The sequence below is a fragment of the Scomber japonicus genome, chromosome 14, assembly GCF_027409825.1.
Source record: "Scomber japonicus isolate fScoJap1 chromosome 14, fScoJap1.pri, whole genome shotgun sequence".
In the NCBI taxonomy this organism is placed as follows: Eukaryota; Metazoa; Chordata; class Actinopteri; order Scombriformes; family Scombridae; genus Scomber; species Scomber japonicus.
In genome coordinates, this window is record NC_070591.1 from 26,228,920 (window position 1) to 26,252,837 (window position 23,918).

Here is a 23,918-nt window from a genome sequence, read left to right on the forward strand (position 1 = left end):
ATGGCGGGGTGTGACAACTTCACACAGGGCTAAACATCCTTATTTGAAATTCAAAATAAGATTTTAATAACCAAATAGCCCAGATTTACATTTTACACTGCCTCATTACTGACTAGTGTTGTCCTCAAAGAGAGATGTTTTCAGTGTGCTCAGTGACCAATGAAATAAACAGTCCGATGTTAATTAAGCTGCATCCTCAAAAATGGAGCCTGAATAACAGCAGTGATTTAAAAAAATGATTCGGCGGGCTGATCCCAGATGCTTTGATGTGCTTTTTGTGTACATATCTTATGCACATGCTGGGGTTGTTTGCCAAGCTCTTCACTGTGTTCTTGCTTGATAATCACTTGATAAACACTTACAGTACTGAAACACTCCCTGTCTGCAGTTGTGCTGACAGAGAAAATGCATTGTGTAAGCCCAGTCAGGCTCCATATGGGTCTGCTTTATAACACTGATCCAAGTAGAAAATGATGACTCTCATAACATTAAAGCTCTGACAGCTGAGGCAACAGAAAAGGATCTTTTACCCTTAGCAACTTAATGAAAATTACTTGTTTGAATAATGATAAAAAAAAGAGTCGCTGTCATTAGTACGGCTTGTGCTTTTAATAGCACTGTATGCCACCTTCCCTCTTCATCAGTTAAGGGCTATGACTAAAAGATAATTCTTTTCATTATCTCCCAGACACAGTGAACGGTTACCACGGCTATGTCTTTATCTCCAGGGGGAAGGAGTTCGGCCACGACGTCGACTTTATCGTGACCGCACTCGAGCTGGGGAAGGAGGAGAGTCTGCTCCTAGACATTATCGATAGACTGAAACATCATGTAAGTATGTGGCCTCTTTCTTTTTATGCACCAGCTCAGTGTAAGGCGCCTGTATCTCCACAAGTATCTACAGTCAGGACACAAGGACAATTCCTCTCATCACCCTTTAAAAGGCGATGCTGCATTTTGGCAAATTTGAGCATATTGGCAGCTCTTCCAGTCATTACTGGCCAGAGGACAGAAGTGAAGATGTTGAGAGGAATCATTTGTGAATCAAGTTCAGAGTTCTACCTTTAATATTACTGGTTTAAATTCAAGTGACAGAATTTAAAATACACTTGGAAAAAGCCACTGGGTGTTATTACAGGTTATTATAGGTTACGCTAATTACAGTAGCACAATTTCATGGACAACATAACAGAGCACAGCAGACTACCCTCCTGTATTTTCTAGTGCTTGGGTGTTTGAGAATGTCACAATACTGTAAGTAGGAGTTCAGAGCACTGTTTGAACACTTGTGTTGTATTTAAAGTGAAGTTATTGAAAGTGGTGGGAGTTTCAAGAAGCTAAAGTTCAGGTTCCATCTGGCCATCTGCATGTATAATAAGTCACTTATTAATTACAAATAGCCTATATCCTAACTTTTCCTTTGGGTTTTTTTCAACTGAAGAAGATACATAGTGCACTTCGGGTGGACATAATAATATGACCATCAGTATAACATACAGTCATGTAGTCCTATACAACATAACCACAAACTACAACCTTTAATTACAGTAAAGTCAAAATTGACAGCTCTTGATAAAGTAACAGTAATATAACATTTCAAATCTCATAAGTTAGTATGTGTTACAGGGCTGTCATAATTATATTATATTGTACAGCAGTCTGCATTTATTCACCACTTAACCAAATCTAGATACACCACAAACATTTGTTGTTATGCAGAGATGAATTATTACTAAATATTTACACACAGTATTTACACAGGAGTTGTATAGCTAACAGAAGTAATTGGAAAAAAAACATTAATTTGCTATAAATGATGATATATGATGTGTTAAGATTGAAGAGTAAAAGAAGACATGGAATCAAGACAATACATCTGACCTGACATTTAATCAACATGTTGAATAAGCCGGTAATGGTATAAACTGAGGAGATGTTGAAATTACATATAAACTCACGTTCTACTTACATGCAGAAAAATAACAAGGTCATTTAGACTGACCAATTAAAGTAAGCTGCATGCAACCCACGCAGGCAGAACATGCTCTCCACAGAAGGGGATTTCTTAATCTCATCTATTATGCTTCTCAACAATCTACAATCATTTTATCTGATTAATACATATGATAGAGACTGGTAGAGTCCCTGATGTACCACTACACACACACACACACACACACACACACACACACACACACACACACACAGAAACATATACCAACACACAACTGAAGACACATGAGTTGGCATATACTCTGAGACACTTTTTAAAGTTACCAGCAAACTAAACCTTATTAAAGTGTAGAATCATTTGTGCATGCATGCCATGTTGTCAACTGGTTTTACATTGTGAATAAATCACTAAAGATGGAAAAAGTGATTGTGAACGGATTTGTCATAATGTCCTTGAATACGGCTATATAATGTGATTTAAAACTGAAAGCACTATTTGGATATACAGTGTGATAAAAACCTAATAAATCCATTTCTATCCTCAGCGGTGCAAACACTTGTCAGGTTTTTCCTTGAGAAAAAATATGAAGAATTCTTGAATTAAGGGCATATCTTTGACCTCAGCACATGCATTATGTTTTTCTAATGAGGTATTAAATACAATCGGTCACTTTTCCATCATTCACAAATGTGTCCTTGAAAACTTCATTTTGTTAAAAAATTTTTTTTAGAGAGAAAGGTGGTCCAGTTTCCTCCGATTTAGTCGCTTTTTAATGGAAAGAGATTGGGCAAAAAAAAAAGGTGAAGGAATCAGGTGGAAGAGAAATGATACAATTTAACAGGTTACTCTGAGAACTTTTAGCAGGGCCTTTAAAGGACCATCGGCAGTACTGGAGACACCTTAATGGAAAATGGATCCTTTAATGGAAAATGGGCACAATAAGAGAGGTGTGTGAGAGGAGGGGGGGATAGAGAAGAGAGGATGAATGTGAAAGAAAGAAAGAGAGAGAGAGAGAGAGAGAGAGAGAGAGAGAGAGAGAGAGAGAGAGAGAGAGAGAGAGAGAGAGAGAGAGAGAGAGAGAGTTAGAAACAAACAGATAGGGACTGATTAGAACAGAGAGAAAGCGAGTGGAAAAGTGAGAAGAGAGAGAAAATGTGTGAGCAGGAGATAAAAACACAGACTACGTTAATGGCAGGCTATGTTTACATACACATAATGGTTTCACTCCCGGCTGCACTCAAACGATGACAATTATTTGCCACTAATATCGCACTAATATGACAAATATCAGCGCGCCACAGAAGTGTCCAATTAAAACTCCGAGTGTGTAAACACATTTATCTAATTACGTTAAACTGAGGTCTTAATCACAATCGTGCAAACAAAAGTCCAACGTGTTCATGTTATACTTACATATCGAGTCTATGGTTGCTACTGCTTTTACCTCAGCCGGCTCTCAAGCTCAGCAAGGGTCTATTTGAAATTGCAACTGTGCTGCACCTTTAAAATTCAAACAGGATGATGCATCTTAGCTATAATGTTTTATTTGTATGTATAAATTCAGTCCCTGGGTGGATAATATTGCCAAAGCTAGCCAAGTCAATTTAATGTATGCAAGCTAAACAAATATTGATTGGTTAACTGGCAAAAACTAGATCACAAACAAAGAGTCTAATGAATGGAAATGGATGTGTTATTAATTTATTCATTTGTAGTGACTATGCCATTTGTGATCAACAGGTTTTAAAGTCACTTTTTCTCTCTCTCTCTCTCTGATTTGGAAGATAAATGTCAAAAAATGCATATGAGGTACTTTATATTACCAGCATCACAGCACTTTGTTTTGTTATCACTCCCAAATGTATTGATTACATAGACCTTTTTCACTGCAGCCATTGTCAAACTGTCAGTAGAAGTGATGTCGGCTCTGGATCAGTAATTATTGCATTGTCTGCCAATATGTGTGTGTGTGTCAATATTTGTGTCCTCAGTGGCCTCTACACCCCAGTTTGAGAACTACTGCTTTTTTGAAAGTTTATCTTAATACAGAACTCAAATGTCATATTGTCACAGCTCAGTGGAAACCATATATCTCCTAACTATTTGAATTTTTCAGCGGAAGGATTAAGTGTTCCTTTTTAGGATGAGGACTTGCTGCTATTTCCTAAGCAAAATAAACCACTAAAAAGCCAAATGGATTAGTTTTATTTTTTGTGGAGATACATACAGTGACACATTGGTTCTTTGCAATCGTCTCTCCCTCTCTAGAGAATATTTAAACCTTATCTGTTTTGTCTCTCAGCTGTCATTGCAGCTTCATTCCTTTCCCACCCCACTGCCACAAGTGTGAAGACCTGTCTTGGGTCCTTAGGGGGGGATCTTCGATTGGCTGCTATTTATAGATCTCCATCCTTATAAATCCATCTAATTGTCGAGGTCAACACCAAAGTCTTTTCTGAATATCATTTATACATGCTGGGTCATTCTATGCTTATTGAATTAGGTTTGATTGAAAATTGGAATGCAAAAAGATGACTATGGATTCAAAAATATTATGTTTTGAGCATTTTTTTAACCACTCTGCTACCAAAGTGCTCCAACTATGGATTTTGATCTCCATTTCTTACAATATGAATGTGCTACAGAGGAATACCTTCATGGCCAACAGGTAGTAACCTTCTCTTGTCCATTGATGAAACCACACAATAACAATCACTTACATGAAGCTTTTCTTTGTGTCCTGCAGAATGTTGATAGTTTTCCATGATGGCAAAGCATATAACAAATTAAACTGAATCTTTAAGGTCATTGTAAATACATAATGATCAATATTACTTGAACAAAATGACATTCTATGAAGAAGATACAAGAGAGGTGGATGCAGAAGGACTTTTCTTTGTCAGCACTGTCTTCTCCGTCAGATAAATGCGTAGTTGCAAAGGGTCATGAGAGAAGACAAGTGTTTGATGAAGAGCAGGACCGCACTGTCTATTATGGCTGCTGGCTTTATTTTGTGTGTGTGTGTGTGTGTGTGACATTGCTGGGTGTAAAAATAAATCCCTCTTCCATCCACACCTCCACATGCCTGCTTTCCTTCAGAGGTCCTTCCTGACGATAATTACCTCCTACTTACTGTACGTTATCTCAGAGCTCTTACTACTTAAAGACTTCTTTTTTTTTGGGTGCGCACTATAGGGAGAGGGAGCGAGGTGAAGGTGCGAAAGCGTGTGTGAATGTGTGGGACTAAAGGAGGTAGGATGGATGTGAATTAGGCGAGTAGGGCGGGTGTTAAAAAGGCTTTAGGAGCCTAAGAAGGGGACAGCATGATAGGACTGAAGGCTTTCTTCTCAGCAGGCTGGATGGAAGGAGGATGGAGAGGGACCGGTCTGAGGGGATGAGGACACAAGAGACAGTGATTAACTAGAGGTAGCAGAGGTTGACTCTAAGTCGTGTAACCTTGTCATCTGCAATGGAACCCCTGGGGGCCCACGTGTCTTCACTCAGGCCTAATATCATGGGCCTCCAACCCCCCCTCCTTCCCCACCCCTCAGCACCCCTCTCCAGCCTGCAGGGAGTTAAAAATACATCTATCTGGAAACGTCCTTGTAAAAACGGGTTCATCATTTTTTTTCTGCTACCCCCCCCCCCCCCCCCCCAGCCTCAACCCCTTCCTCCTCCTCCTCCTCCTCCTCCTCCCGCTGATATTCTGAAAGCATAACTTGGGGGCAGAGGCAAGGTCAGCTACCCAGCTTCAGTGGCAGACAGATGAGATTCAGCTTGGCCCTGGTAATAGCAACGGAGAGAGAGAGAGACGGAGAGGGCCATGTTTCATCTAGCATCCATCTATCATCTCTATGTCTCTAAATACTGTATAAGTGCTGCTTTCTGAGGCTTCTGTATGCATTGCCGCCATTCTAATGCGATTCAGTTCGGTTTTATTGTTCCGCATACGGTAGGAGTCAATGCGGTTAGGGAGCCGAGACTTTTCCCTTAGGTTGAATAAGCGATTCAGGCGGAGCTGCCCATACAGCTGAGTTTATTTTGCAGTCGCATGGAGTTAGTCACTTTGAGATCTAAATAAAATCTGAGCGGTAACGGCTACTTTATAGGATACCCACACACACACACACACACACGCATACATTTATACATATATATACAGACAGGCACAGACACACAAACTGCTGCACTTTAATTTCAGCAATCAGTCTCTTTCATTCTAACTCCATATCAAAGTCAGAGAGCAGTTCAAACAGTCCCGGCAAACACGCGCTAATCTGCAACTTAAAGGCAGGTTTTGAAGTCTGTCTCTTTCTCTCTCTGTCTCTCTCTCTCTCTCTCTCTTCCTCTCTCTCCGTGAGTCGGAGGAGTCGAGATCAGAGTGCCTCGCATCCCCCGACAACGCCGCTCTCGTCCCCTGGATGCAGGTGGCCATGAAGGCTGCTGCTGCGACCACTCGTCACACTCTTAAGAAAAGACCCTGAGTAAATAATCAAATAGGGGGGGAAAAAAGACACACACACACACACACACACACACACACACAGCTTTCAGATCACAATTTCAAAAGTCATGTTCTCTTGACTCTTTTTTTTTTTTTTTTCTCTCTCCATGCTCAGAGGAGAAGCTTTTGGGGGAAAGATTATCTTCCCGCTGTCCTCCTCTGTAATTCCCTCTGTAAACAGTTCTGGTGGAATAAGCTTACTCTCAGATGCTCGCTGACATTACCTGCTGCGTGGGCGATGATTACAGAGCGCTATTGGGCTAAACAGCCCCCGGCGATGCTGAGACGGGAACTTCATGACATCCTGTTTTTATGCTGGATTTGTGAGTGTATGTGTGTCAGACAGAATAAGAGAGAGAGAGACTGATAGAGGAAAGCAGCGCGGCTGTTACTGTACGTGCGTAGGCAGGAGGGCCGCAAACCTCATGGAAGGAAGGGCATCTGTATTCACGTACTTAACGGTCCGTGCAACTGTCACCATAACTCATTAATACTTCCCTCTGAAGGCATCCATATGATTCAAGGCTGAAAGAAATGTACCACCAGGAGGGACCGAAATATCTGCCGGAATGAGAAGTGGCCTACATTTGCGGCCTTATGTATGAGATGGGGGTGCAGACCTTCTCCCACAACTTGTCTCAAGTGTGGCTTGGGGGAATTTTAATTTCAGATTAGTCAGTGTTTAAGTGCTTTTATGCCGTCACTCTGGCCTCATTATCTAAGTGGGAACTGTCGCTGCCTGTAGCTAAGCTATTACAGAATGTAAAGGGAACTTTAAGAGTCCCTCTCCCTGCCTATTATTGAAAGGTGAATGGTTATCTGTAATTGCTGAGGGAGAACGATCCAGGGGTGCAGAAGTGGGTGACATCGGGAATTTTCGCCTGGCAAATTGCACCGAAAATGAATCCCACCCAGAAGACGGTTAAAGGAGTGAAAGCAGAGGAGGGCTGGCAATTTCTTTGAGATCTGACTCCCATGTGTCACTCAAGGTTTTGAACATCATGGCCTCGGATTTCTCCACACCTCCTTTTTTCAGCCTCCACCCGGGGAGCTCTGTCCTCGTCTGATAAGTCGTGCGGGTCGATGGTCGGGCAGGACTGTTTAGTAGAGGCTATTGGGGCCGTGCTGACAGGGTGTTTAATGTTTTGTGATTAACCTCAGTCAATGGCTGTACAGGCAGAGTGGCTGCTTGCTGCACTCTTCCCCCAATTATTGCTCTTTAAGGAGAGTGCAGCAGATTTATGGCCACTGAGAGGAGAGTGGTATCCCAACAATTACGCTGGGAGCTGGAATTAAAATGACAATTTGTAATCTTAATCGCCTTAACGCTCCCGCATCCAGGGAGAAGCATAATAAGCAAAGGCCAGGCCTGGAGGAAATCAATTCACTCTCTCTTTCTCTCTCTCTTTTTTTCCAGTCTTTCCACACTATCTACTCGCCCACCTATTTCTTACTTTCTCTTACAGGTTAAACCCTGCACTCTAACGCACTTGTACTCACTCCATTTCACTCCTTTCTACACTTATGGCTTTGTTTCCCATCAGTGGTCACCTCTTCTTCTCCCTCTCCGACATGCTGACATCTTACTTGGCACAGATTTCCATTATCTAAGGAGTGGAGCCATTTACCAGGGAATGGGCTTCAGCCGTCAACTATGGCTGACTGGATGCACGTCTCTCAATTGGATGTAACACTCAACGCCCCCCTCCCCCCTTTTTTTTCCACCACTCTGAGCTCAAATTAGACTGATGACAAGTCCGACCAGATGTTCACACAGTGGTCCTTTTACTGGCGTCCAAAGCTCTTTACCTCTGCTTCCAGTCATGACAACAGTTGCCATTTTATTAAAGCTTAATTGAACCAATCAAGCTGATTTTGCTTTTGATTTCATCACAGAGACGATTATGTGATGTATTAATTTTTTACAAATTTCAACATGAGTCCATGCTACATCTGAAAGCGGACTCTTTTTGATTGTTACTATCAATTACTTTGTGATCAAAAATATGAAAATACACAAACTATTGCCTAAAGCAGCAGGCTGAAACTGCTGGAAGGAGATTTTCCCAAAAAAACATTTGGACAAAAATAACACGGAAACAAGAGAGAGAATCAGCTCTGCAAGTGGTTCTGTAAGGCTCTAAATATAGACACAGCAGTATCAAACACGCACAACAGTGTCAACAGTGTCAGCATGCTAACATACTCACAATGTCAGTGCTGAAACATTTGGGTGTTCAGCTGATATCATGATAAAACCATCTTAGTTTTAGGTTTTTGGCTTGCTAATATTTTCATATTAGTACTCAACACAAAATAGTTAATTATAATTGTAGGTCATGAACCACAATGATTGAATAACTGCACGAAATTTAATGATAATTCACTCAATAGTTGTCGAGACATTTCACTAAAAATGGAAAAAATGCTCCAAACAAAAATCAAGATCAAGCTTTTTGTGCTCTTTTTACAAACCGACCTTAAATCCGACCATCCACCAAGCCACTTGACATTATACTCACACAATTCCTCTCCTTCCACCACTGACTATTTAAAAAACCTTTCTTCATGTATAGAAACCTTACTTTAACCATTTTCAGTACCTCCTGGCGTGTATCTAAGCTGCCTTTTATCTCTAAGATTAGGAAGAATGTGGCATTAAAGCAAGTAATAGTGCTCACGGAAAGCATTTTCTGAGAATTATGTTGAGATTTGAAGCCAGAGTGCTCTGTGATTGGGCTGCTGCATTAATGTGCAGCATTCAGCCACGAATGATCCCCAAGTTCTGCTGGATTCTCTGTGGTTGGTCTGAAATTGTTCTCATTCCTGTCAAATAAGAGGGTGGCATCTTCCAGTAAATCCTCAATTACACTGGGTGTCTTCAAACTTTCTGCTGCCCACGTATGACGACAGCTGTTGTTCCCGCTGTTGATTGGCTGGAGAGAAGTGAACCTGATGATCTCTTAAAGAATAAATCATGCAAACATTTTAATGTAATTGTCCTTTTTGATCAACGTTTAAAACCTCGAGCGGTATTCCAGTAACTGAGTCTTTTAAAATATTGCCAGTCAGTGACACAGAGATGAACACGGAGGCTTTTACATCCCCTCTTCTTAATTGCTGTAATGCTAATGAGGCATGACTCAGAACTGGCAAAACACTCCGACCACAACTAAGGGATCGTAATAATCCAAATCCAAAATGTGACATCCTTACTTTGGGCTCCAACTGTTGAATTGATCAGAGAGTTTATTGATCATTTTTGAGGCCTTTCAGTTTATATTTCATAACTTTTAACCTTCTACGAGCCAGCGAGCAAGCTGTGATCTTCAGCTTGAGCTCTTTTTGGCTGCTCTGAAGTCTGGGCTAAAGATGAAAGGTGACCGGGTTTTTGCTGTCAGGACCCTTGGGTTCTTACTTGAGCAAGATGTCGGTTGGCTGTCCTCCTTAAAGGCTCTTGCCAAGACCTCTGCGAAAAACCCTTTAATAATTTTAGATGAATGATTTATATATTTAAAGCTTAACTTGTATCTTATAATATATATCTTATAGTTAATACACTGTAGTTTAAAGAGAGACAAGCTTATGTGTATAAAGCATCACAGATAACATGACTTAGTGATCAGATTCTCTCTTGTTATTTTTCACCAGGGTATCCTCCTCTACTGTGAATACCAGGCCTCCACCTTCGATATATCAAAGCTTCCCAGTCACAAGTTTGAGGCCATGGACCACTTTGCGAAGTGCTTCCTGATCTTGCGTTTGGAGGGCAGCCAAGTAGACGGAGGTCTCAACATTGCTGAGGGGGACAGCAGGGGCTGGAGGGGCGTACGCGTGGACTTAGTGTCGCCGCCGGTGGATCGTTACGCCTATGCTCTGCTGGGCTGGACCGGATCCAGGGTATGAAGGATTATAGGGACTGATGGGCAAGTGAGGGAGCTGCAGGTGGAATCCATAAGGAGAAAAACAGTAAAACATAGAGGTTACTGTATTTCAGGATTTACTAATTTTTAGTCATAGAATAGTGCTTGGGCAGAAGAACAACCTCAAAGTCAAGGTAGAATTTTTTTTACCAAGAGGATTTTTTTAAACAGCTAATATACCTTCAAATATACATTGAAAGTTGATATAAAGTCATGTGCTAGGGTACAATGATATAGAGAAATAGCACTAATATCTGATATCATAAACCCATCTGCTGATGACAGAAATAGGAGTAAAAGTCCTCCGGAAGATAACATGCTTTGAGGTATCACGGTTTCCTTTCAATGTCATAAAAACAGACAAGTAAAACACATATTTGCTTTCAGACTATTGATTCTTTTCTTCCACAGCAGTTTGAGAGAGACCTGAGGAGGTACGCTCGATCTGAGAGGCGGATGCTTTTGGACAACCACGCCCTGTACGACAAAAAAAAGGTACACAACAACTGCGACTGATTTCCTGCTCAGTCGCCTCGTAACATACAAAAGGGCATTTAAGATTTATTCTGTTAGGGTTAGGGTTTGTTTTATACTAGCAGTGTGGCTCAAATGATTGTTTTCTTGGTTCTTGCTATTGGTATTCTTTGGTTCAGAGTGCAGTATTGAAGTATCACTCATCTCTGTTGTGAAAGTGGTTTGATTATAACATTATTCAATAGTAAGTTTTCACAGTGGAGAAAAAGTCAAAACAGCCACAGAGACTCTTAAAACCACTCTACAGCATAATCCACTTCTCTGCTGTCTATCTGTCCTTTCTTTCACTATGTTTCAATCGCTAATATTTTCTTTAAAATATGCCCGAATGAGATGGGATATACTCTTTCTTTACACATTGAGATTAAGGCAGCTAGGCCAAGTGTAAGTTTTGCCATGACATCTTAAGGAGGTGTGGTGGTCAACCAAGCATGAAGTTTCTGTAATGTAAAAAACCCCCAAATCACAATCACACAAAGAAGTAACACCTGAACATGTATTTTTGAGAAGTAAAATGACAGTTATTACTTTTAGTCTCACATAGAATATAAGAACACTAGTCATTTTGCCAGTAGTTATCCTTTCACAGTATGTCGTGATCGAAGTATTTACTTGAAAATGATCAGAAACACTGATTGTTCATCTGTGAAAAATAATAGCAGACTGGTTAATTCATTGCCATCACTACAAGATCGTCATCTATCTTTAAAAGAAAAACAGTATTTAATAAGATATGGTTTCTATTCATTATTTGCTAGTTTTGAGTTGCCTTGACATGAAAAAGAGATTAATTTTTCCTTTGTGGCAGTGAACTCAACACATGGGTCTGCAGATAACTGCCTACATTCAGCCTCACTGAATATTCAGACCTGATGAACAGTAATGTTAACTTAACCACTATAAAAGCACCATAACAGCCCCTGTAACAGCAGGGCTACGACTATGTACTGGCACCCCTCTGACACACAGTGGGACAGCCTCCTGTGAGAGAGATGATAGCTCAGTTACAACACAGATATTCACACAGCGGCTCTCTCTAAGGGTCATAAATGTGTTTCTAGCGACTGTCAAAGCTCTGCCAGACTTCCTGTCTCTCCAGTGGAGAAACTGAGAGAGTAGGGCACTAACCACTCATGCCTGGTTAACACTGACCCTACTCCTGTGTTGCATTTGTAAAAAGTTACTGGAAGAAGGATCCTAGCAGAATTTGAGGAGCATTTCCCAAGAGGTAGAGACACAAAGTCATATAAACATCCTGTAGACGGTAATAGAGAGATAGAGCGTGAGACTAAATCCACCAGGAGGGAGAGTAAATGCCATCTGATCACTGTTCTCCACTGAGTTTACACTATCAGAGGGGATTTGCTGCAACATTAAGGCCTCTGCGTGTGTGCTTGTGTGTGAATCTGAATACTAAATTACTGCCAAGAAATCCTCAAAGGTTACTGGGAGGTTTGGCCCAACGCATTGGACTGCAGCTGCATGAAAAAAATAAAGACAAATTACCCCAAATTATTCAGAGCAACATGTGTCTCCACTCCAAGTAAACACAAAGTTGTTGCTGGAGCCTGAGTAACATTTTTAATAATAATAATAATAATAATTATGATTATTAGTCTTTATTAAACAAGAACCATGCACAAAAAAAACATTCAAAATGAGAGAAAGAAATGATTTATGCCAGATTTAGCTATAAATTAATTTCCATCTGCAGTCACTGTGTAGCTACAGACAGAAAATACACTGAATACATTCATTTACATGCAACACCATTATATAATCTCCATCACAATAACAATTACACAGACAAATCTACAAGTACACGACAACATATAAATACCAGCACATTCATCCAGTTCAGTTTTTAATCAATTATAACACAGTGCATGGTGGGAGGTGGACAAGGTTTAGCGGGCATGATGCAGTGAGGTTCTCCATCTCACACACATACACACACACACACACACACACACACACACACACACACACACACTCTAAGTTTATAAGTACATCAAAGCAAGTTGAGTGTAGAGAATACATCTTAATGTTTCAGTATATGAAAGCATAAGCTTGTTAACATAAAGGTAATTGCATCGGAGAGTTTGCAGTGCGTTCACACATTTCCAAATTAAATAAAGCACATCTTACCTTATGCACAGCGCCGGAGCAAAAATCTATTTACACCGTAACTCATGCAATTTAATAACCAACAAACTCTTGCCTACAATGCTACAGCTAATTAGGTTTTGTTTCAAATCATGTACTTAATTGGCTTCAACAGGGATAAAACAGTCAGTAGGTGTGTTTTTTCCCTCCAGAAGTGGAAAGTCTCATGCAGTGGTGGTGATACTACATGTGAAGGTAACCTATGAAAAAAGTAATATTGTTAGTCGTGGTATATTTTTAGACATGCAGAAAAGTCGTGTTTCACATGTGGAAATGGGTTTTGACAACAGGTGTGACAGATGGTACTGATTCCAGTGTTTTCCATAAAGAGAGCAACATAGAAGTGAGTTTGAATACTCTGTAATATAATTAGGAGACCAAGAAAGTAGTTTGAAATGTGTTGATCAATGAATCTATTTACAGGCGTTGTAGTTAACTGAAGTCATTTGTGTGTTGTGCTTCAGCTAGAATCTCAGTGTTCTTTTATCCACACAGCTCTCTGATTCACAGCGAAGACTTCAGCACCTTTTTCACCAAGTAGACCCAAAACAAACCAAAAACTAAGAGAATAGTTTTGCTATGTCTGTTTCTGCATTTTTACCACAAGTGACAGCTGTTTCGCACATCGAGTTTCCATTATATTTTACTGTTGCTCAGTTTTGACCTGAAGGGATGAAGAGAGACTGAAAACAACAGGACTCTTCATCTCCAAAGAAACCATGCAGCTGCTGCCCGGTGTTTTAAGCTTTTATATTTCTGCTTTAGGTTGTCATTGACTATTATACAACATTTCTACCCTGTGCTGAAGCAATTAGCCAGTAGAAAATGAATTGCACAATTTTGCTAATCACTTAGTATCATAAGTAATTTATTAAAAAAAAAATCAGAAATTAACATTTAGTTTCGCCTGCTGGTCACATAAAGTGAGTCATTTGTAGATGTCACCTTGTGCTTTGGGAAATTGTGCCATTATTTGCAGTTTTCTGTCATTTTATAGATTACAATAAACAAGCTAATTGAGATTTAAGGCCGTTTTCCACACGTGAAAACCAGAGCCGATAACAGGTGTGATGAGCTCGGAGGCAAGGGTGACAGATGGCGGCGACTTCCTGCTGAGAGCAACAAATAAAGGAGTTTGAATATCATGTAATATGATTATGATATAGCCACACGAACGGCTGACAAATGCAAGTATGTTTTGAAATGTGTTGATCGGAGAAGCCGCTTTGCCGTCTTTGCGGTCAATCCAATTTATTTTTACGTTGAGGAATTGCACCACTTCAGCTCTCCTCTATCCGAACGACTCTCTGATTTACAGCTTTCAAAAAGTGACATACACCCGTGAAAGCACAAGCTCCTCCGTGTTAACTTTGAAAGAATACTAACGTGACTCCTCAGCTGAAGGACTCAATTATTCAACAGGGAAAAGTTTATAGTACTGACAAGACGACAACAAAAATTCCAGGGAACCATCAATCTTGGTGACAGCCATCTCCGAAGCTTGTGTTTATCCAATCGTCGTGACTCTCCGATGCATCCAAAGGCACCCCCCGTCTCATTTCCGATGCACGGTGGCAGAGCGGTAGAGCCGTTTGAGTTGCGAGCGGAGAACGGGACAAGGGTGTAAGGCGTATCGGCGCGCGGGATCGACAGGGGAGACACCCTTGTCACCGCAACGTTCCAGTCAGCTGCTCCCTCGGGGGACAGAGGTCAGAGTACCGGGATCACCGGGTGGCAGCTTCCTGACAGATTTTATACACAACCAGCCAACTCAGATGGTGTTTATTCAAATGCAAGGGCAAAGCCAGGCTTGCTGACAGTGCAGCCATGCGTGCACTGTGGACAAGGTGGGGGGGGGCGGGGGGGGGGGGGGGGGGGGGGGGGGGAGTCACACAACAAGAACTCACAGTCAAACAAAGCATGTGTTCCGATGTGATCTCATGAGATGGCGTATAAATAGCACACTTCTTTTAGGACATTTTGCGTTGTGTCTACGTATTTCATCTTTTCAGGTGTCATTTAATGCCACATTTTTGACACTATTGATGTGGTTTAGGGACACAAACCTCTTGGTTAGGGGTACCAGTCTGGTTCACTAGAGTCTAATGAGGTAAGATGTTGGCCTACATGTCATTTAACTCCACATATTAAGCTCTTTGACACCGTTGATCTGGTTTAGGGAAACAAACCATTTGATTAGGAGAACCAAGCTGATTTTGGTTGAGTCTAATAAGGTAAGAAAGTATTCTATGCATCATTTAGCGCCACATTTTAAGCTCTTTGACACTGCTGGTTTGGGTTTAGGGAACAAACCAGTTGGTTAGGGGTCCCAGCCTGATTTCACAAGAGTCTAATGAAGGAAGAAGTAGCTGAATAGAAGTAGTCTACATCAATGAGAAAAGTAGAATATATATAAAAAGAGGAGAGAAGAGAAAAAGATTTATGGCACACAACCGTCAGCTTTTCTGAGATTTAAAAGTTGTGAAACAGGCCAAACTGTTTATGCATACACACACACACACACACACACTCGCTTGCTTAAGCAGCGTCATTACTTCCCCGGCTAGTTTCAAGGTCAGCAGAAAGCTTAACAGGGTACATTCAGGCAGAGTCGTATGCCAGTGTGACCCGTTTTTCATTCCTCGCTCTACATCACAGCCATAATTAACGTAATGAAGATCAATTAACTGTCCCGGTGTCTGTCCTGTCACCGCCTTCACACAACGCTGACTGTTCCCTCTGTTCGCTCTCGTTTCGCCTTGGGCAGAGGAGGAGGAGAACTGTCCCCCCCTCCCCCACAACACCATCACCCACCCTCCCCTTCGCGTTTTTTGTCCTCACTCACCGCCAGGCCCTCGCCGTTAATTGGTTCGACGTATGGCTGTGGACCGCGCGATAATAACGCTTTCATCTTTTCTGTGTCCCCCTCTAATTGGCCGGTGGTTTTGGAGCCATTCAGGGCCCCGGCTCGTGTGACTGGTGTCACAGAAACAGGGGAGCGATGAGGACTGATGCCTGATTAAAGGGGAGACATCTCAACTGAGGACCAAAGACGGTCATTTAGAGGACTTTAATCTTGCGGGCTTCAGAGAGGCTCTCAGCGGATACAAGCTGGTCTCCGTCTTATTACAAAATGCTTAAAAAAAGATTAGAAGGCTACACTCAAGCTAATGATCTCCACTCAATTAAGGACAGGCTCAGGGGGAATCCTTGAATCACGGCGGGAGGAGGCTTGACAACTTGTCACAGAGAGAGAGACACAATGACATACAGTTCAGGCACGCCAAGCACGCCTCTGGATTGAAGCGTTCACTGTGATCCACTTTGCTTGCACAGGTTGAAACATTGTGTCATGTGAACGCAGGTGGCGATAGAAAAACAGCAGCTGAAAACGGCTGAAAGTGCAGGTTCAGGTTCTATAATCCAAACCAATTACAGCAAACGACCACACAACACTAGGCTTTATGAGTGCCAGGAGATAGGTGTTGACAGCTGGAGTTCCCCCGTGCTCATAAAGCCTCACATAACAAAATGAACTGACTGTAACCCGCGTTAAGGACAGATGTGGTGCTGAGGAGCACAGTTTCCGACCCCTTGAAAGAACCACACGCAGTCATGTGATGCTAAACTACATTTGTTTCGCCCTCGCCGTGTCCCTCCACTGCTGCCAAATCCTATAATATGGTAGCAAGACTGTTTCCTGTAGCCTCAGCTGCTGTGGGTTTTTGGGTTGTTTTTTTTTTAGCAGATAGCCCCAGGAAATACAACTCAATCAGAAACTTTTTGGTTATATCTGGAGAACTGGTAAGATTAGGCAATTTGTTTGAGAGGCAATTTTCACACGTCATAGTAACAGACCTGTCATGTTGTTCTTTGTGCTTCACTGTTATTCAATTGTGACATACAGAGAGACAGGAAAGAGCAGAACAACTGGTCCAAAATAGCAACAATAAAGTGTTAGCACTTATTCATGTCTGCTTTAACACTTGAATAATCATTACAAGTGATTTCCACTCAGTGCTGAAACATTTAGTTAATTAAGTGACTTGTCGATGGACAGAAATTGAGTTAATTAACAACAATTTTGATTTGTTTAAATGTTAAATTATAAAGTAACTTCTTAAGCAGAAATGCAATGTGTTCCAGAGGGTTCTAGTATTTACCACTTTCCTCTATTTTATATCATAATAAATGAAATATCTTTGGTTGGTTAGGCAATATAAAGGCATCATCTTCTTCTAAGGGAAGATGTGATGGCCATTTCTCAGTCTTATAAACTAAAAGATGAGCCGATTAATAAGAAAAATATTTGACAGATCGAAAGTGAAGAAATTGTTAGTTGGAGCTTCTTTTCCATCCCCAAAGTAACAAAGAGTGTCTGCTTACTGTGTGTACGCAAGTTATAGACTTGTAACCCCAAATAGGTCCCTGGGCAGGTTGCTGCTGTGAAAAGGGCCATTTTCCTCACAAAGGAGCTATTGAGGCAGTCTGGTGTTTCTTGTGAACGGTGACTGTAGCCAAAATGAACAAAACACAGAAATGCAACCCAGGAAATCTTTGGCACCCCGGTGTGATCGATATGACTGAACCTCCTCTGTCAAATTTGGATGGGGACAGCCTGCAAGCAATAACTGACATCTAGGTGTCCTCTAAAAATACTCTGCTGACTTGTAGTGCCACAGGCACTTACAACCAGCATCAGTATCAGGTCACCACAGTTGAATTTTAACTGAAGTGTAGGTCTGAGGGAGTGGTGTCTGCTTGGGGAGCAGGCGGGGGGAGGGAGGTGGCACTTTGTGTGTGTGTGTGTGTGTCCTCTGCTGTAAGTCTGAAGGTTTGTGATAATTAATATGTGTAGTGGGCTTGATGAATGAGGACAGGTGGAGGATTTCATCATGCCTAGACAGACTGACTCCCTCCCTGGGCAGGAGGGATCCATGACCTGCCCAACACCTCGAAAAAACACACCCCTCTACAGTGTGTGTGGCAGGATCTACCCTTGAAACTCACTCTGTGTGTGTGTGTGTGGGGGGGGGGGGGATGCAGCTGTGTGTGTGTGAATACTCAGCGGTGCGGCTCAGGTGTTCTCAGGCTTGAAACCAACATACACCTGTTAAAAATATGTTCATGTAAATGCAATTCGCTGCCGTTTGTTCCGCCTATTTATGCACACTTCTACATACTGTGTGCGTAAAGTGTGTTATATACTGTATGTGTGTGTGAGTGTGTGTGTGCATGAGTATGTGTCTTTCTCAGAGGGTAATTACTCTATGTCATGTGTAAGAGTGTGATTAATGAGGTCCTGGTCAAAAGGCTGTGAGTGTAGATGTCCTGGCTTTAGTCCTGAAGCAGAGTAACTGATATGAGAGGGCCATTCATAGTCTCACACTCACACTCACACTCACTCTACACCATGTTCCAGAGGTTTCAAACAACTAAAAGTTAACCAAAAGCAAAATATTTTGTCCGTGTCCATTCATCCAGCAGTGATGAACAACGACAAATCTTTACTTGAGAAATTACTTCACCAAAAACAGTGCAAAGAAAAAAAATACTGTAGACTTTTTTCTTTCCTATTTGGCACTTAAACATCAACATATTTAGATATTATTTCTACGTACTCCAAAGAAATCAGAGCCTGTATTTATCAGTCTTACTTCTACTTAGATAAATGCAAAAAAGAAAAGAAAAGTGATGCATCATCTTTTTAAATGTTCATATCAGAAACAATAGGCATCTGTATCACAGACATCAAAATCTGCTCAACCAACTCAAGACAAATAGATGTCTGTAAATGTAGTAAAAGTAAAGGATTACTTCTTTCATACCTCACATAACAGTTACTTACAGTTTTGCTAAATACTGGCTCAGACCAAAACAGATTAAATATAATATTTATTTCAATTTCAATATTTTATTTAATATTGTTGTCATATGAAAAACCTCAAAATGATTCAAATACTGAAATAAAATCCAGTTTTCTAAACCCAGAGACTTTAATGTTAGATTCAAAACTAACACCACTGCAATAATAAAAATAAAAATAACACAATAAGTGCACAAAGAGCTCTTTCTGAGCTGTGATGTAGCCACAAATAAAACATTTACCATGACCTCCGGGAAGGCCTTCACTCTCTAAAAGACCTTAAGGAAACATCCACAAGATAAATTGATTTTTTTTAAGTTGCTCTAACATCAGGATCCTGCAGGATGTTTTTCATGTTTTCCAAATAAAAAAAAAGAAAGAAAAGAAAGAAAGGGCCAATCTCTGAAAGCTTTTGTGATTAAATTTAACAAACAGAACAGCAAACACAAGTATGAAGGTCAGGAGATTACTCTGAAAACCTTTAAAATACACAACTAAACGAACAGCATTCATTCTCCCCCAAAATTTTCCTTGACAAGCATAAAATGTTTAATTTAAAAGTTATCCCCATTGTGCACCACCTCTCTCTCTCTCTCTCTCTCTCTCTCTCTCACTCTCTCTCTCGCTCTCCATACACCTGGCCGAAAGCAGAATCTAATACTCAAATTACAATACCTTGGATGTAGACTGCTCACAGCTCTTTCAACCCCCCCATTCCTCCCCCGGCCCCCCAACCTCCTCCACCCTCTGAGCAGTGGATGAATGGACAATAACAGGGCAATTGCACTGGGCTTTAGGGACACCGGTTTTCCAATGCTCTCCCCCGGCCTGCGCTCACAGGCGGCATTTGCGCTGAGGATGGGAGCCTCCTTTTCTGGCGGCTCCCATCCTCCGCCTCTCAGCGTGCGGAGAAAAAGGGAGGAGAGGTTTGATTTAGTGGATGGCGGCACAGGGACCCTCAGGGCGTCACATACTGTAAGACACACACACACCTGAGCGTACATTGTGACAGACAAGTGAGCCAAGGAAGGGGGGAGGGGGCCTGTGAAATGCGCCTGCAAACGGAGGGATGGATGGAGTCGATGGAGGGGAAGCTGTTCACTTACCATTCACATTTGCAAACATTTCTTCTCGACCTTGGTGGCACGTCTGTTCTTATGAATTTTAATTAACAGAGGTAGATGAATAGACTCGGTGTAGCTGCGCCTGAATGGAGTAGCGCACATTGTGGTATATATATTTTTTTCCAAGGTTAAAAGTTGCTCCAGTTCATTCAGCGCTCAGTTTGCGGCTATTAGCTTCCAACCCCAAATCGATTTGTATTTCTAGCAAAAGTGACAATACTAAAGTATCTTTTTTACTCAGGATGACTAGAAGAGCTTCATTGTGTATAAAAAGAAAAATTTAAAAAAGGCAATCCCAGGAAATCCACAGGAAGCAAATACACACACACACACACACACACACACACACACACACACACACACACACACACACACACACACACACACACACACACACACACACACACACACACACACACGGCCCCTAACCTACACACTCACACACTTACACGCTAATTTGCACAGCCACAGATAGATTTCTCAGGCTGTAGGAGAAGCAGAGCGGCATCTTTTCCTAGAATAAATGACAATTACAGATTCAAACCAAAGGTAGCATCCAAACTACCAATTCATCTCCATGTAATTACATACAAATAAATATATTTATACGCACATATATATATATATATATATATATATATATATATAATTACGATCCCATTCTAATTAAAAGCATGCAGCAATTTCATGCTTTTTCATTACCATTTCTGTTCCCATTACAGGCCTTTAGCCGGCAGTCTTAATCCAAAGCTGATTACAATGAGCATTGGAAAACCTTAAATTATTCCTGTTTGTTGCCCACATTTAAAGCAACCAATGCCGCAGAGTTCAAGAATCAGGGCGCTAAAATAAGACATGCACCCAGTTCTATTCTGTGGTCTCATTATATTCATATAAAATATATCAGAGGGGGAGTGAAGGTAAAGAAGCGAGAGCCAAAGGAAATGTTTTTTTTTCCTTTTGTCTAACATGGGTACAAACAATATGTAACATTTCATTAGGCGCACTAAGTGCATTACAAGTTGAATCACCGTCACTGTTTATTATTGTTGCGGAAGTGGAGTATCCCAGGAACATTATACTGGTAATTGCTACACAGGCTGTTCTATTTTCAACCACAGAAAGTGATTTAAAGTTTGTTGTTTTGTCTCCTTCCCTCCTCCAGGCTTCTTCTACTTTGTGGATGGTCTATTTTATTATAGGCGATGTGCGCTTTATTAGTGGTTGACTTTACACTCCGTATTGGGTTGTGCTGTATTTTTTGCTTTTAACGCTTAGTTTGCTGCATTTGGCCAGGAATTCAGTTTAGTGCGCAGTGTAAAGGTTAGTCATAAAGTACAAATGCATGTGGTGGCTGCAGCTTCAGGAAAGGTGTGTTTTAAGTGTACTGTAAATACACACTGAGAGCACAGTGATGGGGATGTGTTGGGGTATGTAGGTCACCTTTAGTGGTAATAATGGATGGTATATGAAAAGCCACTCAGAGTAAAATGTTTGTCTTAAGTGCATCATAAGTGTAAGAATGACAAACAATTTGTGCTTGGTCTTAAAATTAAAGTATAAGTTCACATTTGTTGAAGTCTGGAAGTCTTAAAGCAAAAGTCAGGTGAACACTGAAAGCGCTTCTTCTTGCTGTACTCATTGCTCCTTGCTCCTGTTCATACTGGTTATTGAAAGATCATCTTTAAATGTCCTCATTTGGAGCAAAATATATTTAACAGTTTATCTGGAACTTATATTTGGCTCCAGCCATTTGAGTTAGTCAAATAGTGGCCACAATTTGCCACAGTTAGTCTTTTTAGTTTATTGTAACAAAAAGAGGGCATTTGGTACAACATTTATTGAAGTATATAACTAATCTGGACATATGAAGCTTCATATTAGTTTGTGGTTTGTGTTAAATGAAAAGTTCTTTATGAAGAGATATCTTAATGTCCAGTATGAATATTATATTATGATTATACCATATGTCAATGCTTTAATAGGTCTCTAGGGTCAGGAGTGACTGACAGAAACAGCAGCTCAAAGCTAAATATATTTTTGAAATGTATGATGAAACTGTAAATGGATAAAAGATACACGGTCTGTCCCAAGACAGATATTCTTAACAACTTAAAAAGTCAATGACATGATGGATTCAGCATGAAAAGAAGAATTCTGATGAATTTGTAAGTCGATTAATATATGAAACAGAAATTCTGAACATATAAACTTCATTATTTTTTGTTTTAGTAGTTTAGTAGTTTTAGTTTAAGGTCAGTGCCTGCGTTCTCTTTTGCAGAGCCAAAAACAATGAACATTAATTTATTTCACATACAGTAATAATTATTTTTTTTACCTGCACAGATGAGTAGCACTTAAAATTGTGACTATATCCTTTTTCCACCACATCCTTATTTAAGTCATTTAAGATATATGAGTAAAAGGAGCATTTATTGATTTTAACATGGCTGTTAAATATGGTCTATAAGCTTTCCTCTTGCATGTTGTAATATACTGAAGCATGCAAACACTGGATATGGAATGGTGGGTACTCTTACTCATAACTAGGTGTGATGATTGATGTGACACATCACCCCTTGTTATGTGCTATTGGGCTGATTCAGTGCTTGAACATGGGCATTTGAGTGCATATAATCCAAGCAGGCCTGGACTGGGACAAAAATTCAGCCCTGGACTTTTTGGTCCAGACCGGCCCACTACAATCCATGCTCAGATACTGTGCCAACTCGCGTTGATGTACATTTAAATACACAAGCCCTTAATAACAGTAGAACACTGAACAATATCCCTTTATATTCTGGAGACTTGAATAGGCTTGAATTAGTTTGGACTGTATAATGTGAAACTGTTGAACGGGCAATAAACCATAAATACTGACTGAAAAAAATATGTAAAGCATAGCCTACATATATGTTATGTTTGATCAATGTCCATCATGAACACATTGGACTGTGGGCACGAAGAAAGGTTGACACTTTAACTCTGGTGACCTGATTTGGGGGAAGTCATTATAGGTAGAAATGAGTGGGACTCCTGGCCCTCTGTAGCCTATCATAGGGCCACTGGACCAGGTATTCTTTAGACAGACAAGCCAATGGGCCTCTGCTGTGTCTGCAGGCTGCAGCGGAGCTCTGTGGGCCGGTGCAAGTCTCTGACCCTGGGCTGGGAGAGTTACCATGGCAAGGCACAGCAAAAACTAAATGAACAAATAAAAAATAAAAAACGGGCAGCCATCGGCCCATTATTGATCGGCCCATTATTGATCGGCCCACCGGGAAAAATCCCAGTACTCCCAATGGCCAATCCACCCCTGAATCCAAGTCTATGTATACAACACTGTGCAGTCAGCACTTAAGAGTCAGACTTTGCAAAAAAGTTACTTTTAGCATATTTTTTACAAGGATTCTTTTTGACACATGAGTCAAAGTTTATGACCGTTATTAAGGCTATTTCTTTGAGATTGTATAGATAGCAGCCCAGATCTCAGCCACACCAAAAAAGCAATTTATTTTTTCACTTAATAAATATCCATGTCTGTTCATATCATCAAAAATCTTCAGTGCTAAGGGAATGTAATGTAGAAATGTTGTCATCATGGCTGCAAACATCCTCGCCATGGGTAAGGTAGTTATCACTGTGGGTGCAAACATTATCACAGCAGATAGACATGTTGTCACCGTGGGTATCAATGTCATCACTGAAGGCAGAAACATCATCTCATCTTCTCAGGTAATAACATGCTCACCATGTCCTCCTACTTTTGGTCACATATCGTAAAATGGGGCGATTATCATCCGTGCGACCCACGAGAAACTCACAAAAAACATTACGCCTTTCCGTGACA

At 40.8% G+C, this 23,918-nt stretch overlaps 1 protein-coding gene across 1 annotated transcript in view; it reads left to right on the forward strand.

The window, feature by feature from the left end:
- The window catches only part of dntt (deoxynucleotidyltransferase, terminal), an 83,637-nt gene that overhangs the window by 36,874 nt on the left and 22,845 nt on the right, over positions 1-23,918 (forward strand). The window contains exons 8-10 of the mRNA XM_053333016.1: positions 729-831; positions 10,110-10,358; positions 10,793-10,876. Coding sequence (XP_053188991.1) covers positions 729-831; positions 10,110-10,358; positions 10,793-10,876 — 436 coding nt within the window. The remainder of the gene's footprint in view (positions 1-728; positions 832-10,109; positions 10,359-10,792; positions 10,877-23,918) is intronic.